The 20,366-nt window shown below is 35.3% G+C and overlaps 1 protein-coding gene across 1 annotated transcript in view; it reads right to left on the bottom strand.

Annotated features, from left to right (window-relative positions):
* LOC121425408 (myoferlin-like) overlaps nt 1-20,366 on the bottom strand; it is a 127,976-nt gene that overhangs the window by 87,088 nt on the left and 20,522 nt on the right. Inside the window, 9 exon segments of the mRNA XM_041621453.1 lie at nt 947-990; nt 1,399-1,467; nt 2,537-2,643; nt 3,267-3,387; nt 3,904-4,101; nt 7,177-7,239; nt 10,837-11,020; nt 13,717-13,840; nt 14,955-15,081. Coding sequence (XP_041477387.1) covers nt 947-990; nt 1,399-1,467; nt 2,537-2,643; nt 3,267-3,387; nt 3,904-4,101; nt 7,177-7,239; nt 10,837-11,020; nt 13,717-13,840; nt 14,955-15,081 — 1,037 coding nt within the window.

The raw sequence follows: 20,366 nt of genomic DNA, 5'->3' as shown, positions 1-20,366 counted from the left end.
ATCCGAACGGTTTTCCGCTCGGACACCACCTTACGCAAACAGCTTGTACGCCCCAAAGACCCTATCCCTGATCACAGACGTGATGGCGTAGTATACAACATTCCTTGCCAGGGATGTGACGGGTCTTACATCGGAGAGACAGCCTGACCGATAGTTGAACGCATTTCTGAACACAAGCGCGATGTTCGGTTACAGCGAACCGACACATCCGCGGTGGCAGAACATGCTTGGGAGAAGCAACACCACCCAGATTGGGAGGGTGTACATTGCATTGCCAAAGAAAGACATTGGTATACACGCAGGATTAAGGAGGCTATTAGTATACGTCTTTGTCCTAACAATTTCAACAGAGACAGCGGGATCGACATCCCCGATTTCTGGATGCGAACCATCCGACAGCACAATACCCCCTTACCTGGCAGTGCACGCCGACCCGATCGTTCCCGGCCCCGATCGAGGGACCGCTCAGCCAGTCAACCCCCGCCCACGGGAAACTAGCGAGCCCGCCAATTTTGGTCTCATTTGCATATTGCCGACCCACGGCGTATTTGCATATACCCCCGGCTTATTTGCATAACTCCTGACCAATCACACAACGGATCAGTGCCCACCTATTCTCGCGTTTGTGCGTACGGTCTTGGAGGTTAATATAAATACAGTACGATATCGGACAATCCGTGTCACTTGATAAAGAGTTGCAGCGGCACTCGAAAGCTCGTGAACTTGTAAGCTAGTGAACACTTTTTGCGAGAGTGATCACGAATTTCCTAGAAAGCCAGTGAACACTTTTTGCGAGAGTGATCACGAATTTCCTTGTTGACCATAGTAGATTGCGAGACAAATGAATACCCTCTAGCGATTATTTCAATCCGCAATAATGAACCTATTTAGTATTATGTGAACATTTCCTCCAAAAGAGAAGGAAGCAAATGAATGAAATACCTACCAGTCCCTCAGTTGGAGTTTGAGACGTTCACACATGGATGGGAACTGAAAAATAAATATGGAAACATGCAATGTTACTTTAATGTATCTCTAGACAGGTTTTCATTCATACAAATGTCATACAAATGTTACAGGAATTCTATGAATCTAACATTGATGTCTACATGTAGCAATATCTTGCAATAAAAAAATATTTCATCTTGGAGTGAAGCAATTTGCTTTCTTCAACCAGAAACGATGCTTACAAATTTAGATATAAAGTGTTTATGTAAATGTAATATGTGTTATTAAAGATAAACAGCAATAATTCATGACGACTAGAATTGCCTATCTTTTCATTCGAATGACAATAGATGACTTGCTGAAACTTGGACAGATGTCACATTTCAAGACAATACTCTTGATGATGATGATGAAAGAGCAAATGGAATAGGAAATGAATAGATGACTCACCCGAATTGGAAGACGGATTTCTTCATTCCATTGTGGGTTCTGATCACACTGTTTTACAGATGACTGGATCTATGGATTGGATTGAATTCAACAAATATTAATCACTTTAAAGGTTCTAATCCACAATTACTTGAAATGTAAACACCATCTACAGACCTACAGTACCTCAAGACAACCCAGCATCCCCATCCAGGATGCAATACTATGATTTGCAGTCTTACATTATATACTCACTACAATGATGAATAATTCAATTCTAATCTATGCAACAATCATATCAAACTAATTTACTAAGAAATTTTTGAAAAGATTCCGGGAAATTTTGTGTAAAATAGAGATCAAATAATCATATTTCTTAGAACATGAATTCACATTTGATGAAAGTATTTATATGTCAAAACTGTTCTAATGCAGCCCTACGGCAGGAGGTTCGTTGTGTTCAGGGGCCGATTGCACGAAAGGGTCTTTCCAAGGACCATCTTTCGTGTCGCCCATCTTTTATGATACGCTATAAGCGGGGTGTTTCTGAAATTTATGATAAAGAATAAGATTTGTTAGCTTGCTTTTAAATCAAATTTTATACAATTTCATGATATATCACATCATTTTATAAACAAATGTTTTGTTAATTTTAACGGACAAATGAAATATGTTTGCAGGTAATTTATTTAAAATGCGTTTCACAGCGCGCATCATAAAAGATGGGCGACACGAAAGACGGTCCTTGCAAAGACCCTTTCGTGCAATCGGCCCCAGAGTTCTGCGCCTTTCAACAAAGAGATTAACAACCTTACAGCTATTGTATAAAAAAATGGTTTAAAATCGATGAAATTATGTAGAGTATACATACAGGTACAGGGAAATAATATCAGTGTATGGCATGTTTTTTTTTAAATTGTATTCTTAATATCACATGATCAAAATAGCAAACAATATTACTATGACTACAAAGTAGACAGAAGATTATGATGACATCTATCCAGATAAAAACATTACTCAGACTCGAAACTATAGAAAAACTATTAGTTCATTAGTAACTTTTCATATTACATATTTTTGTTCACAAAATCCACCATAATACACCTATCGGTATCCTAGCCAGCGAGAAATGAAAAGCTATTTTATCAATAAAATATACCTTCTTTCCAGCAAATCCAACGATGAGGTATGGATCTACAAGTTCCTTCTGTTCACCATCACCTCCACCAAAGAACTTCTTTACACCTTCAAAGAATCCAGGGTCCACTGAAGAAGAAAAAGATAATAAAGATATATGAAAATGCCAGTTATGACTCACTAATAAATCCTGCTTACCAATTACATACTCCTAATATCATTCTATTACTTTTGAGTTTTGGTGTTTTTTCTTACCTTAGCATGTGACTGAGCCCTGATAATGTGCAAAATTCATATTCTCATTTCATGTCCTAAAACATGGTAAATGGTAAACGGTAGCGACATTTTACCTGATTGCTAAAAAAGAATGCTTGTAAGAGAGCAACCAGAGGACCAAAGGCTTAAGGTCCTCTCTGAGGGACCTGGTAATGAGGATGTAAATGCCTTACCAAAGGGCACTAGTGCAACGATTGGGAATCGAACCCGGGTCATCGGAATAATCCGAAACCCCCGCTCTACTGACTGAGCTCTCACAAATTTTGAATTCCAATTGTCTTTTCATTTTGCTATCCTGATGACAAGTAATTATATTTGAATTTAAAAAAGTAAAATTGTAAATTGCAGTCAAACTGGGAATTATTTAAACATAAAAAGTTTGCTTTATCCCAACATAAAAACAGGCAAAAGTTTTAGGTAAAATAAAAAACAATGCATTTTGTCAAAGGATGACTTAAATCAACCCTAGGACTTACTCTGTGGAACATCTTCAGCATGGTAAGCCTTCACTATGAACATTCCTTTACGGAGAGACATACCAGCAGGTCTCAACAAATTTGTTTCAATGTCATTTGCTTCATCTGCTTTCTTGAACACCTGTAATACAAACATACCATTCCATAGTGGTCAATCAGAATGAGAACTTCCTTAGATTTACAGGCTCTTTATATGCAATTATCCTCAGGTCTCTAACAATTTTGTATTTTGTAGAGAAAAGATTTCCTTTTCAACTAATCATCACTAATGACATAATCACCACACATGTTGTCATCGTCGTCATCATCATAATCATCATCATCATCACCACCACCACCACCACCACCACCACCATCACCATCATCATCATCATCATCATCATCACCACCACCACCACCACCACCATCATCATCACCACCGCCACCATCATCATCATATTATTCATCATCACCACCACCACTTCAACCACCACCATCATCATCACTGATTTACAGGAGCTTCATCTCATGATCCTAGCACATCCATGCTAACAAGGAGGTAGTCCTTAGCCCCAGCATTTGATCTTCATTATTATTCATATCACCACCATCTTTGTCATTATCATAATCATCATCATCGTCGTCATCAGTGACTTACAGGAGCTTCATCTCCTGATCCTAGCACACCCATGCTAACGAGGAGGTATCCCTTAGCTCCAGCATTGGCATCATCAGCATTGGACAGGAGCAGCCATTTGTTGGCGATGTTGTGATCTTCCTCCTCATAGATGGAACCGACATCGAGCTTGAAGTCGCCGATCAGGGCGTCACTACGCAGCTGACGGGAATTGAATACCTGCGTTCATGGAAAAAGATGTATATCATGGATCACAAGGTTTTGGGGTGATTAGGTTTGATGTGAAAACACAGAACAAGTATTTTTAACTGATATGGGTATACATTTAAATACAACATTAAACTCTTGCCCAATAAATTATCTTAATATACCAATGTGACTGAGCATATCAAGAATTATGCATTACTTGACAGTACAGGATTTCAGTATAAAAAATTACTTCAACAAAGCTACATCACAGTACAGAATAAAAGGCCAGCAATTCTTAAATCATACTGTCATTTGTTTTAATAAAAACAAAAATTCATTAAATTTTTATCATTTTTATGATCTGTTTAATATTACTTGACATTTAGTAAAACAAATTGAGTTTTATGGCTTTATTTTTTTCATAAATCAATTAAAAAGAGCAACAAAAAAAATTCTGGTACATGTACGTCTAAACATTTTACTTGCCAGAAAAATAAATACAGTACAATAATACAACATGCCAGTGTATATATAAATATATGTGGCTATAACTAAGGGTTAACAATTAACCTAAAATAGAATGCGAACAAGTCATTCTGTTACTCTACCCAGAGTTCTACTGAAGTATGCCAACAAGGTGACGAGAATTATCAAGCGATATGAGAAGGATCACTTTACTTCCTGGGAATAAACCAGTATCTTCCTGCCAAGCCTATAACCTCATTAAAAACCTTGCAGATAAAAGTATCTGCATGTTCATAGATCATTTCCAGTTATAGCTGAAACAGGATGTGTTGGTACATAATGTATTCTATGACTTTGATATGTAATTAATTTTTTACAAGTGAAATTACTTATGGGAAAGGATCTTATTTCATGCTTAATCATAATTAAGCTATTGCTTACTGAAATCAGCTGGTTCCCATAAAAAGAACACAGGGATTTAAGAATTAAGTAAATTTTCAAGAAGTATAACAGTAGTAAAATTAATATCATCATGTTGAAGGAATCATGATAAAGATCCAGTTTATATGCAGTGTGTGCTTCTATTTAATATTGAGTGCAATCAAATGAATAATTTGTATTTAATATTTAATAAGCATACTCTATTCAAAATTGAACAAGGGTCGGTCTTTGTAACTTTAAGATAGCACATTTTGACTGAGGATGCAAAGCACTTTCTATTATTACCCCAGATTTAGCCATAGCTACCATCACCAGAGCTCAGTGCATTCAGGGAATTAACCCTGCAGGGTACCCATTCACATCACCTGGGTCAGGTGCAGCACAGTGTGGGTAGTTTTCCTGCTGATGGATAATGCGCCATGGTTTGGAAGCGAACCTATGACCCTCTGTTTGAAAGATCAGGGTCCCATTGCAGAAATAGTTATGATCAATCGCATTTCCTAAAATCAAACCTAACTTGACTTTCAGCCAATGAAATACATGTACATGTATGCGTATTGGGGACTTGCAATGTTGATATGGCGCTGTATAACAATAGGAATGCCAGATATAAATTTATTTCATGACTTAAGTGCAATATTGCAACATCCAAAACAAATTGGCGAAATAAAGCCTTTCATCTCTCCATCAAAATTTGACCTAATAAGAGACCCCCAACAGTGTTTAGCTCTATGATGGTCACTCTACTGGGACATTTATCACAAGATAATTTCACACCTACCCAATCAGGAAAAATACTTGAGCTCTGTACATACATGTAACACAAATGTCTCTGATCAAGTCCTAAAGAGCAATGGCCATTTAGGATCGTCGTGGCATGCACACTTTGTTAAAAATACAGACCAAGAACCAATTGGAATTGTTCTTTCAGATTTGTAATTTATCGAAGACATTTTGTGAAACCTGGCCCTAAAATTTTCTCAAACAGTATCACAACCAGCCCAAATCAGAAAAATACCAAATATTTGGGAGAGTTTGGAAGCAAAGTACTTGCAATATCTCCAAACAATATCCACAATTAGAAAGAACTTTTGAGCCTTTTATCCAAAGTCATGGGATAATATCACTTTGAAAGAAAATTACAAAGACAACTTTTGATGAAAGGCAAGAAGACGGTGTAGCTGTTGATGTAAATGATTTAATATAAGAATGCAAAAGTCTTGCTGCAGGATTACAATTATAATAATTTTATCTGGCTCAAGTCCATAAATATAAAAACATATTATTTATTATGTATTTTGAAGCCTGAAAAAGTTCTCATAATTGACAGGTATTTTCCTGATGGAGGAGGTGTGAACACACTTACTATATTAAACACTGGTTCATCTCAATGAAACACAGCAGGATATCATCAAATGATGGGTTTAGTACAGACAGGTTATCACAAAGTAGAAATTACAAAAAATAGACGAAAATGACATTGTTTCATGTATAAAATTTCAAACCAAATTTTCCTAATCTATTCTATACATTTATTTCAAATCTAAAAAATAGGATCAATGTCAATTGTAGAAAAGATGCTGGTCTCATAACCTGTCTGTCCTTCGATGCATCTTCCCTCGACACTCTTGTTTTAAATCTCATCATTTTCCATCAATTAATGAGTTGGAAACCTGATGCCGTTTTGCTGGTATGTAAATGATCTCACACCGTGTCAGGAACTTGACTGCTCGCTCCGTTTACACATCACGCACCCTTCCCACGATGGGTCAATAAAGACCGCCCACTGTATATCATGAACTTAATTACAGTTATTGAGAATACCACGGTAGGACATAATTTTGCAACTCAATATTTGCCAATGTTTTAACATAAAATTGAGCAGAGGAAACTACATGTATTTTCGGTTGCTATCTATTTTGGCGAAATTGCCCAAATTATTTTCTAGTACAGGGCTATTTATATTTGTGCCATGATTTGAGAACAAGCTATTTTATTTATTTTCATTATTATTTTGGAGCAATATCACTCCTTGCCCACATGAAAATTTGTTTCATGTAACAATCATATGATCAACTCATTCACTCAATATGTCAATGTTGGAAATTCTTGTCAAATATACCATCAAAGGTGAAAATTATCACATAACTTGAAAAATATAAAATACTTTTCAGTGCTCACAAAATTAAAATGACTTACTTGGAAGTTGACTACTTCATCAAAAAGCTCGGCAGGGCTCATGTGGAAATTGTAGAAAAATACCTACAGGAATGAGTGGGAAAAGGAGAACACAAACATAATTACTTACAAATTATACATGTACAACAGAACAAATTGAATATCACTGAGCATCTTACATGTAGCTCTTTAACTCTACTAATATCTTCAAAAACCAAGCAAACATGATCTTTAATAGTCTTATTACAATCCTATATAAATTTGATTAAAGTATCAAAATGCATTTCTTTGTCTTCACAAGGCTCTTAAACTGGGGCGGGTTATTAATGCCAGTGTTTGCAAGACTTAGCATGCTGTCAAGGAACTTGTCATAAAGCATGTGATGCATGCAAAATTGGATTTAGGATTATCCAAACCTCATCATTCATATCTCATCCTTAATTGAACTCCATGAACTGAAAAGCAATAGCATGTGGGCAGATCGCTAGATACGATCTTTTTCTAAATATTTTTATTTTATTTTCACTTTTCATTTTAATTTGTAATCTTAATTTCTGTTGTTCCTTTGTCCCCTTCCACTTTCTCTGAATTTCTTGACAATTGATTTATGTAGCCCTACCTACAGTAACTGTTAAAGAAATGTTTGCGCATTTCAGGCAGTACGACAACTGAGCAAATTATCTACTTTGATAACTGTCCATGCACTGGCAGATCCAGGGGGGCACATAAAACTGGCCTGTACCCCCCCCCCCTCCTTTGAGAAACAAAATTAAAATGTGCAATGTAAAAATGCCCCCCCCCCCATTTTTTTCTGGGATGCGATATCCTTAATTTTGGATTAAAACTTTTCTTCTATTTTTCTTTTTTCTTGTAAAATTTTTCCTCAGAAAAATGTGCGCCCCTTTTGGAAAATCCTGGATCCGCCTGTGTCCATGAACATTTAAATGTGGCATTGTCTTCCATTCACCTTAATTTCAAAGTCATAGGTTTTCATCAGTGTCAATGTGAAAACAGTGTAACCAAGCATTCTTAAAAGCAGGGTAGACTTTCATAAAATCTCCTAATTAACAAATTTTCTTCCAGAGTATAAATCAAGCCAGTGAACCAGCATGGTCTATTAACTTTTATTGGATGTACAATGGCAGGAGGGAACTGCAAATGAACACATAACACTGGTCAAGATTGGTATCCTATGGTTTAATTAAAATAACTTGATATCCGACATCACTGTTGGGGTGGTCACGGATGAAAGGAACCGAATCCAAAGACCACTGGTATAGAAAAAATATAACCTACATTCCTGGTTTGATAATTTTTGGCATCCTATAATCTTGACCATTGTTAGTTTAGAATGGATGAAACTCATTCTGAGGAAGCTGATCCAAATACTTGTTAAGTCTTAATGGGAAACTAATATTGAAAATATGAACAAAGAAAGCTTCTTTTAATATTCTAATAATTGCAAGTGCTTGTCAAAAAATGTATCCCATGCATTTATACTGGTTTATGTATGATATATCCCACCGCTGCCACAATAATTAAAGGACAAGTCCACCCCAACAAAAACTTGATTTGAATAAAAAGAGAACAATTCAACAAGCATAACACTGAAAATTTCGTCAAAATCAGTTGTAAAATAAGAAAGTTATGGCATTTTAAAGTTTCGCTTATTTTCAACAAAATAGTTATATGAACGAGCCAGTTACATCCAAATGAGAGAGTGGATGACGTCACTCACTCACTATTTCTTTTGTATTTTATTATATGAAATGTGAAATTTTTTTATTTTCTCGTCATTGTCATGTGAAATGAAGTTTCATTCCTCCTTGAACACGTGGAATTACATTATTTTAACATTTCGTGCTTCAGGCAAGGAGGTCCTAATCATCAAAGTCGTAAAAATTGAAATATTGTATAATTAAAACAATAAAAAAAACAAAAGAAATAGTGAGTGAGTGACTTTTTTGACTCTCTCATTTGGATGAACTGGCTCGTTCATGTAACTATTTTGTTGAAAATAAGCGAAACTTTGAAATGTCATTACTTTCTTATTTTACATCCGATTTTGATGAAATTTTCAGCTTTGTGCTTGTCCGATTTTTCTCTATTGATTCAAATCAACATTTTTCTGAGGTGGACTTGACCTTTAAGAGAATGACCCCCCTCCCCCGAGACACACATCTCCACCTGATGCAGACTGAATGCTGTGTCGACAGTCAGTGGACATTATCAATTAGGGAAGCTCGTTTTTTCTTAAAAAGCTCATAATCTAATTAGTCAATAATTCTGACCATTATGGTGATGTGTTATATACCAAAACAATTAAGAATTGAACATTGTCAAACATCCACCAACTCCCCTCACCCCCATTCAGGTTTGAGGCATATTGGTCTCTGTTTCCCACAAATGTCAAACTAATAAAAGCCAATACCCCTTCCACCCTCCTCCCCCCCCCCCCCCTTTAAACACAAACACCCTAACTTGCCAATCAATGTGAATCCGATAACTTAAAATAAGTAACTTCTTTAAATCCTACAATTTGAATATACATATAGGTCACTGAAGACATGGATCATAGATTCTCAATCCAGGAAAGCTGGACACACATCTCGAAGGTAAAATTATGTCAGAGGGTGAATTAAAGTTCAGACAAAGTCAAGTAATTACGTCCAGAATGGCTAACGATTGTGTCAAATCGTCCAGAATTATGTCCAAGTCATGAAGGATGATTAACTTCCTAGCATCCTACAAAAGAGATCACTTCTGATATGGATGACTGAACCTCATTCCAGGAAAGCCGGAAACAAAATCCCTAATGGATTAATTACATCAAAGGGTGAACTGGACTATCCTATACTATCTACATTTAGGTCGGTTCAGGCATGGATGAGAGATTTTATTTCAAGGAGGCTCTTCAATCTCCTTTGTCTCCCTTGAACATCTTTATTACAGTAAAGATTTTATTTCATTTTTATATCCTAGAAACCTGTCGGAAAATGGCACTAATGAAACAAAATAATTTCATACCATCTCCATAATTCTCAAGTGGGAAGAGGCATCAATTAAAGAGCCATCCACATGACATATTAATCTATCCCAAAGGAATAGCTCTGGTCATTCGTCAATTATCTTTGAGTCAGACATAAATACTAGTAGTACTTTCAATCATTCAGCTTTTCCCTATACCCCATTATACTGTCTTATTTGATTAAATTTTGTTATTTCCAAAAGGCAGAACGATCGATATGATGTATTGTATGGTTATTGTGTGTGCCTATTTGTTTTATTTCAATGAATTTTAAGAATTGGCATGTGGTACACAACGTGACAATTGATTAATTATCTCACTGTCTTTGTAATAATTTTCTTGTTATATAATCAATACACATTTTGTCTAATGAATTGTAGAAGGCTTAGAGAGCTACCTCAATTATTATGCACTTGTATTCCCTATGATCATTATCATCAGTAGTAGTAGGAGTAGCAGCAGCAGAAGCAGCAGTAGTAGTGTGTAGCAATATCATAATCATTATCATTACTACTATCATTTTTTAAAATAAAATTATGAATATCATTAACAGTATTATTATCAATATTATAATCATCATTACAATTATCAATATCAACTAAAACATGATTATTATAACTAGCATCATGATAAGCCTCATTATCCTGACTTACCTCATCAAAGTAAGGTCTGTTGGTGGACTTCTTGACCCTGGTCATCTTGGTCTGATTAGAGACGGTCACTTTACAGACTGGGTGAATGTTACCTCCGGCCAGCTGACGTGCTTCCCAGACCTTGATCCTCACCTGGAAGTCTTGGGGTTTCTTGGAAAGTTTGGAGCGACTCTTCTTCTTGCGCCTAAGGAAATTATAAAAATGCACATCTTTAAAGGGAATGGTCCTTCCAGAAGGTCAATCATATAGTTGGTTTCAGGGTAGGAAATGATTCATATATATTTTATGGGCTATCTTCATTCAACATTGGGGTAATTAAAGAATATGAGGGCTATTTTTTTTATTTTTAAGGGCTACTTTTTAGGGGTAATAAGCAATTAGGCAGTAAAAGCAAATACTATTCTGTCATTAATAGAATATTGATTTTCTAAAAATTCTTGAACACTGTTTGTGGCAGATCATGGGATGACTCTCGAAAGGGTGGTCGCCCAAAAGCATGAATTTGGGAGAAATTAAGGGGCAATTTGGGCTAGCATGAGGGTGAAATCACCCGTTGCCCTTATGTATTTCCAACGTTGGTTGGGTTCCTGTCATACAGTACATGTAGGTACATGAGCTCTATCGATAAATCTTGATACAAACCTTTACAAAACATTTTCAATGTCAATATTTTGGTGAATATCAGAAAAAGTTGTTATAAAAATGTGGCATTCTAGGTAATAGAGTTTGCGGATTTAAACCCATGATGTATAAGAAGATTGTGACACTCTGACATCATAGATAATCAAATAGTTCAATAATATCACTTTCATTGGTATTATAAAACAGAAAAGGGGTTGAGATGATTATCTTATAATATCTCTCAAGGTGCAATATACTGCAAGTCAAGTCCTATTCACAACAGAACTTCAAAAAATTATGTATCTTAGGTTAAAAGGTGTAAAACTTACCATCATCTTCAGAAATGTATTTGCCACCATGTATTTTTTTTTCTATATTAGATTACATTAGAACGGAACTACATTTAAACTCAACTCTGCAGCTACATTTTCAGTTTACCTTTTGTAGCTTAAAATTTCATGTATGAATGGAATATTATGTCACACACATCATCTTCAGTGATGAATCATTAATGAATGATCCATTAGCAGAGGAAAAAAAACTTAATAACTAATCCAAGAATTAATCAAGGAAAACAAACTATATATGGCAATGCCTTTGAACCAAACACCAAAATTGCATGAATTGAACAATAACTAAATGCTTTATGATCCTTATTCTGAATACAGAATCTTTTTTTATCAAGGTTAAAAAAAAGCATTTTACGTCTCCAATGCTATACATATACATAGAGTCAGGACTGGGCAGAGTCAACCATAGAAAATCTTCTACATAATAAATTTGCAGCATTTTTTCAGCAGCTTTACATCTGTAATCAGCTGGATTTTATTAAAAGCAGATTCATACACGTAGGAAGGGGGTAAAGGGGAAGTTTATTGTAAAAATAGCAGAAAAATAATAAAAAATATTGCCGAAGGTTTGAGAAAAATTCATCAAATAATTAAAAAGTTATTAGAATTTCAACTATTTGATTTGTGACGTCATATGCGAGCACGATTCCTACATAGCGAATGGTAAAAAATCAATGAAATGTCATTTTCTCAGAAAATTGAAAATGGTTTTCACTGTAACTTTTGTATATCAATAGACAAATCATTTCACACCAGATCATGAAAAGAAAACAAAATTAAGTCATCAGGAACCATACAAAATTTGAAATTCATACATTTTATATTACATAACACATGGGGCAGCTGCTCGTATATGACGTCACAAATCCAAAATTTTGAACTCTAATAACTTTCTTACTCTTTAACGGATTTTCCTCAAACCTTCACCAATATTTTTTATTATTTTTTCTTGCTATTTTTACAACAAAGTTTTCTTCAGGGTGAACTTTCCCTTTAATGATATGTTGAATAGTACACAGCTCTATACATACATGTTTTGCACATACATGATGGACTACTGGCTAAACAAAGACTCTGATAACAATCTAATTAGTCCTGGAGGGTTAATGAAGGAAAGGGTATTGCCCATGTGTGTTTTGTTTGATGAGAGCTAAATATTGACAGGTATTTGATCAAGGAGAGAACATACAGTAGCCCTGTATCGTCTGTATAATATTGACATGAATGGGTATCATCCATTAAAACAAGGGATTTAGGATATATCAGCTTTTATTTACAAATTGAAAATTATTTACATAATGTGAAATTATTCACTTAGTCTTTTTTCAGTATGGTGGTTCCATCAAGAGATATTTTTAATCCAATCTAAATCTCAATCTATATTTTATTGTTCGAAATGGACATCAGAAATGAAATACCCCGAAAATTTGTTTTGCCCAATTGACTGTGGGCCCGGCAGATCGACGAGACTCTATCCCTTTAAATTGTTGAATGCCAAACAGGGTAGTAGCAACTCCCATCTTTTAATGTCTTTTGGTCTGACGCGGTCGGGATTTGAACTCCTAACCATCTGGTTGTGAGACAGACGCTCTACCAACTGAGCCAACACACCGGTTTTGTCTTTTTATTTTAGTTTTGATTTAGTTTTGTCTTTTGATACCCAAAGAAAAGAAACTGATGTACTAACATTTTTACAAAAGAGAAGATCAAAATTGAAACACACAAAGAATAAGACTGTTCTTTCTTGAAAGGATAATTCATTTGAGGTTATCAAATCTTGATTGAGTCAGGATTCTTATATTTACCTCTACGATTACTCTGATCATTTTCTTATGTAATTTTATGAAAACTCAAGAAACGTTGTTAGCCAACAGTACAATAATATCAACAAAATTCAAATGAAACTTACTTGAGGCCTCCAATGCCTCCACCTCCTCCTCCTCCTCCGCCTCCTGGTGCATCGTCATCACCACCATCGTCATCGCCTCCATCATCACCACCGGCATCCATAACGCCACCACCATCTTCATCTCCTAGAAAACAGAAACAGATTGGGACACAAGGGATGGTTGTTAGGGTAAATATCAGAGATAATGGAAGATAACATGTGACAAGGCCCCCCCTGCATAAAAGTTACTATTATAGTAACTTTGCCATCCAATGGTAACTACCATGGTAACGATGCTCTGCAGCCAATCAGAATCAAGGATATCATGGAAGTTACCATCGGATTGTAAAGTTATTCAATAGTAACTTTTATGCAACAGGGCCAAGGGATGTGTTTAAGTGCCTATGTTTTCAAAAATGATTAGCATAAAATGTGGTTGCGTTCAAGCCATTTGTCATCAGGCAGAAAATGCCTTTCAAAACACAAACATGGAACGCTTAGAAAAATATATTTTGAAATGCAATTTTGTAGATTCATGGGCACTCAAACCTGGGTCAAACTGCTGGGGCAGTGGCAAGTCTTGAATTGAGGCGAATAAGCCCTTTGTGTTGACGGCTTTTATATGTGATTCGATGTATAGCTAAAGAAAAGATTCTTGAACACACATTATGGAGTGGTGTGTGGGTGGGAGGTGGGTGAAAATGTACACATACATGTATGGTGTTAGCCTTTTAGGCAAACTCACCACCACCATTAGCTTCATCGCTGCCAGTCACCCCACCCTCAACATCACCTAGTTAAAAGAAAGAGATGGGTACTATGAGGGATGTGGGGTTGGGTTATCAAGGTAATGAAGAATAATTTAATGAAAAAGGGTATAAGAGGCAGCTTAATGGCAGATGAATTGAATATTCAATGTGAAATCAATCTTCAGTAGGCCTACTTTTTTCAAACTCTTTTATATTTCATTTTCAATACAATTTACCGCATATAATAAAATTCAGGGGCAACCACCTTTATGGGTTTTTTTATATTTGGAGGGATAATTTTTGAGGCATGACCTTCAAGCCCATATGTACCTCAACTCATTGCGATATCATACATCGTGCAGCAGTGGGAACAAAGGTTAAAAATTACAAAACTTTATAGAAGTGAAATCACACAATGTCTGAGCCTGTATGACCGTCTCATCCCCCCCCCCCCCACACACACACACTGCTGAGATGCTGCTAGGTAGTATAAACAGATATCGGGCCTACCTTCTTCTCCTTCCTCCTGCACAGCTCCTGCAGAGGCTTCTCCTCCACCTCCTCCCTTGGCTCCACCTGATGGTGGTGGTTCAGATCCTGGAGGAGCATTGTAGGTGACATTGCAAACAACAATTGCCTACAGAGGGAGACAAATCAAATGAAAAATAAAATTCAAGGAAATGTATTGTTACTAATTTGCTATGTATTTGCATATGTGTGGCATTTTAGCAGTACACCTAGAATAATCCACTTGAGAGTTATCTTTTGTGGTTTCAATACACTTTGTCAACTTTAATGAGCCCAAAATAATGTATGAGAGTGAAAGTCATTCAATCAGAGAATTATGTGTTTGTAGGCTCTAATAGTATCTTACTGTAATAAACAATCACTCACTAACACTTGCTACTCCAAATGCAAGCAGTATATAAACCGTTTCACATATAAAATTTCATCATCTTGTATCCATTTCACACCATCCTCCAGGTTCAGACCAGCCTTGGGTCTGGCTCTTTCAGATCCTGCATTTACAGCCATCTTCTGTTGCCATGAAAACCACATAATCAGGTCACAACATCTAGGTCAACCCAAGCTCTCCATCTAACAAATGATTATTATCTTTGCTGGCCCAGGGCCGACCTCAAAACATATCATTGGCTATCATATTTATTGCGATTCTTCAACTTTTCATTTTTAGGTCAGACTCAGTACCTTTTTTTTAGCATAAGGCTTTCCACAGCCATGGTTAACAGGAATAATCTAAGTCTAGGTATGAATGGGATATAAATCTTAAATGAAATACAAAGAAGTCGTCAACTTTTTAATGAGGTTGACATTAGTAATGGATTTTTTTAAATGTACAATATAACTATGGCACTCTCGCCTTGTAATCGGAGGTCGTGTGTTCGAATCCCACCATGGTCTAGTGTCCTTTGGCAAAGCGTCAATCCGCACTTTGCCACTCTCACCCAGGTGCTAATTGGGTACTGGTAGGAAACAACCGCCATTGTGGTTGGTTTAGCAAGTGTGCGCCTAACAGGCTGCTTGAAATGCTATGAATTCAGAGACCGGGTAATAATAATTGTGAAGCGCTTTGAGCAGTCATAGATTGATAAAGCGCTATATAAATGTCAATTATTATATTATTATCATTATTATTATGGTGCAGCACACGAAGCTTGAGTTCTTTTCAAACAAACCAACATGATACAATAATGATATTTTCAAATGATTGGATAAAGTTGACTTCAAAGGAGCAAGCCTGACCCAGCACACATTTCAACTTGTCATAGTAACAAGTTTCATGATACAAACAAGCATTTTTACTATTAATAGCCTGTGATTGATATACATGTATATGCCAAGATGGCCAGTGTGGATTCATGTATCACAAAATATAAATTCACAAATAAAATGAGAAGACCATATGTTCCTGCTCAAAAATATAATTTAGAATGAAATTGATGACAGATGAATGATCACTTCATGTTCCAAAATTATCATACTGAGGAAAAATATCCGGAAATTAGCTATTCAGCTTTTATCATTTATCACTGTCAGTTTATCCTAAATATAGATTGCTTTGTTACCATTAGCTACTTCCAACAATGAAATTCAAAAATTACTCAGATCAAAACAGAATTAAGGCAAATATGAGGAAATCCTTCTTGTAATGGAGAACTTTCTTAATCACTCTATGTGTGACAGTGACAAAATGAGCCATAAATTATGAAACAGCATGTCTATAACGTTGGGCAAAATTTTAGAAAAATAAATTGAAAGTGAGCAAATTGAGAAAAAAATTGAAAATCCATTTATTTTTCATTTTGACAATGATTAAAAAATAAAATTGTAACCCTTCCGGGTTTTATTTCCTTTCTTTCTTTTATCTTTTTTCCTTTGGATTTTTTTTTTGGGGGGGGGGTTCCAGTGGCTCCCCATCTACATGTATGTAACTGTGTGTAAGAGCTACATTTACAGATATTACACATACAGCAAACTTGTATATGCTGGAGCAATCTATTTAAAATTTACAGAATTTTTCTATAAAAGATATATAATACAATCAAAAACATATATCTTGATTTTACAAATTCAATACACACTGTCCTATCTCATTACATGTAAAACTAGTTTCCAGTAAACTAGTTTTAGGACAGTAATGAGAATGGGGCCTTACCCATTGACTTATGTATTCTGTGATTCCCAAATACAAAAAAACACATCAAGTTCCAGTCTAGTAGGCAACAGGTTTATGAAATCTCATATTATTTTTTCGTCAAGTGATTTTTTAATTTTTCAGGAAAAAATCAAATAATGAATCAGGAAATCATGTCTACAACCTGTACAACCTATCAGGAAACAGTTCTTAAAGAGAACACAAATAACATGATGGAGACATGCTTGTAAACTTACAGAGTACATTATTCAGCAGAAGTCAGAATTGGTTTGAAGCCATAAAGAAAATCAGCCCACACAGGCATTTATCTTTTAAAATGATTTGTTATACACAGGAAGGAAATCCTTTATAATTAGCATACCATGAGTCCTAAATGGCAGGGTCCTACAATGTAGCTGTATGTTGAATACATGACATTACAGTGATCGGCCTCCTCCAACAAATTATTGAAATTATATACACTCACTAGTCATTATTTGAAAAATTAATTCAAAGAAACTTAATGTCCTCTTTGACAGCTTACACAGGAAGGAAATCTTTACATAGCATGCCATGAGTCTCAATGGCAGGCCGAGGGTCCTAGCTGTATGTTGAATACATGACATGAAAGTGATTGGCCTCCTCCAACAAATGATTGAAATTATGTTACATTTCTGATGTCCAGCATGGTAAGAATCATATTATACTTTCCTCTTCTTCACCCACCATTCTTTAGTCATTAATTCAAAGAAACTTAAAGGTCAAGTCCACCTCAGAAAAATGTTAATTTGAATCAATAGAGAAAAATCAGACAAGCACAATGCTGAAAATTTCATCAAAATCGGATGTAAAATAAGAAAGTTATGACATTTCAAAGTTTCGCTTATTTTTAACAAAATAGTTAAATGAACGAGCCAGTTACATCCAAATGAGAGATTCGATGATGTCACTCACTCACTATTTCTTTTGTTTTTTATTGTTTGAATTATACAATATTTCAATTTTTACGAATTTGACGATTAGGACCTCCTTGCCTGAAACACAAAATGTTAAAATAATGGAATTCCATGTGTTCATGGAGGAATGAAACTTCATTTCACATGACAATGATGAGAAATTAAAAATATTTCACATTTCATATAATAAAATACAAAAGAAATAAATAGTGAGTGAGTGATGTCATCAGTTCCTCATTTGCATATCGACCGAGATGTGCATATAACTATTTTGTGAAATGAAGCGAAACTTTAAAATGCCATAACTTTCTTATTTTACATCCGATTTTGATGAAATTTTCAGTGTGATGCTTGCTGAATTTTTTTCTTTTCATTCAAATTAAGTTTTTGTTGGGGTGGACTTGTCCTTTAATGTCCTCTTTTACAGTTTACATGTAGTAATTTTCTAAAACTGATAACGTTGTCTTTGCCCTTTTTATGGCTTCTCTATCAAAATTCAATGATAAAAAACAGAGATGATTGGTGTGCCCTACATGTACTCCTGGCTCCCTAACTCTGGTCGTCAGGTGTAAATAAAGTTTATAAAACTTTTTAAGGATTATCTTGAGCGAAAGCCCAACCCAGATTTTACAGTTGAAGAAAATATGTAGGCCTACATGTATGTACAGTGTAGTCTTCATTCAGAAACCATAACTTAGCATATCAAATTATCAACAAGTCAGTTTTGAGAGCAACATATAGTCTAGCACAAGTGTATACCATGTACTTTTGTATCAGTCCAGTACAACATAACAATCCCATTAATCCAGCCCACTTTCATGTTTCAACATACCGATGGTTTGGGTTTGCAAACTGAGAGGCAGCAGAGTGCTGTGATTCAGCAAACTGTTCAAACTGGGGGTGCATCGTCAAGCTCTATCGAATGATAAAATGGGTAATTGGAATGACAGGATACCGAGCATCAATCTACCGTGTCCCTTCCCCACTCATGCATGTGACTGCACAGCCATTAACTTCTTCATTGTGAAAGTATACACATACCCAGATTATTGGTTAATGCAGATTTTAAAGTCACTGATTTAATATTTCTGTTCATGCTAGAATAAGGTACTTATTTTTCAGAAAAATAATCCTTAAAAATTTCAATGTAAGGTCAATAACACAATATTGTACTTTTCTGAAGAAGAAAACACAAGACATGAAAGTTGTTAGGAATTTGACGAAAACAATTAATGCTACAATGTAAATCTGCACTTGATGATGCATTCAACATCTTTAAAATGATGGAAAATATTTGGAAGGCTACTTTTTTAATGTAAGAATTCCCCCAAAATTAGAAGGAATAATGAGTTGGATTTGATGGAAGATATGTCATTGATTTAAAATTATGTAATTATTTTGTTCAATGAATTTTATAAACGAATACCCTTACAAATCAAATAGTGAAGGTACATGTATCTGTTGGTGTAATATAGGGGTGCCTTGACTATCATTACACTACCTTTAACTTTTACTCTAAACACGCTACCAACTGTAAGTATCCAAGCGATGATTATTTTAACTACACTATTCAGGAAGTTACCATTACGAAGAGAAATATTGACATGACTCATATTTCTTTGGCTAATTTCAGCTTCATATCTTGGCGAGTACTACAGTACATATACAAAGCAACCCCCCCCCATCAGTGTTCACATTCTGAAAATGTTTAACGGCCAAATAAAAGTGTATACCACATGGTTTTACACCGATCATAATAATTCTAAGATCATTATCATGCTCATATCAATTAAGTCCGGTTTAAGTCATAGGGTTAAAGGGGAAGTTCACCCTGACAAAAAGTTTATTGTAAAAATAGCAGAAAAACTAATAAAAATATTGCCGAAGGTTTGAGAAAAATTCATCAAATAATTAAAAAGTTATTAGAATTTCAATTATTTGATTTGTGACGTCATATGCGAGCAGCATTCATACATAGCGAATGGTAAAAAATCAAAGAAATGTCATTTTCTCAGAAAATTGAAAATGGTTTTCACTGTACCTTTTATATATCAATAGACAAATCATTCCACACCCGATCATGAATAGAAAACAAAATTAAGTCATCAGGAACCATAAAAAATTTGAAATTCATGCATTTTATATCACATAACACATGGGGCAGCTGCTCGTTTATGACGTCACAAATCCAAAACTTTGAACTCTAATAGCTTTCTTACTTTCCAACGGATTTTCCTCGAACCTTCACCAATATTTTTTACTAATTTTTCTGCTATTTTTACAACAAAGTTTTTTTCAGGGTGAACTTCC

Source organism: Lytechinus variegatus, chromosome 12 (genome assembly GCF_018143015.1).
Source record: "Lytechinus variegatus isolate NC3 chromosome 12, Lvar_3.0, whole genome shotgun sequence".
NCBI lineage: Eukaryota > Metazoa > Echinodermata > Echinoidea > Temnopleuroida > Toxopneustidae > Lytechinus > Lytechinus variegatus.
The sequence above is the reverse complement of the archived record's forward strand: the minus strand, read 5'-3'. Positions and strand labels throughout refer to the sequence as shown.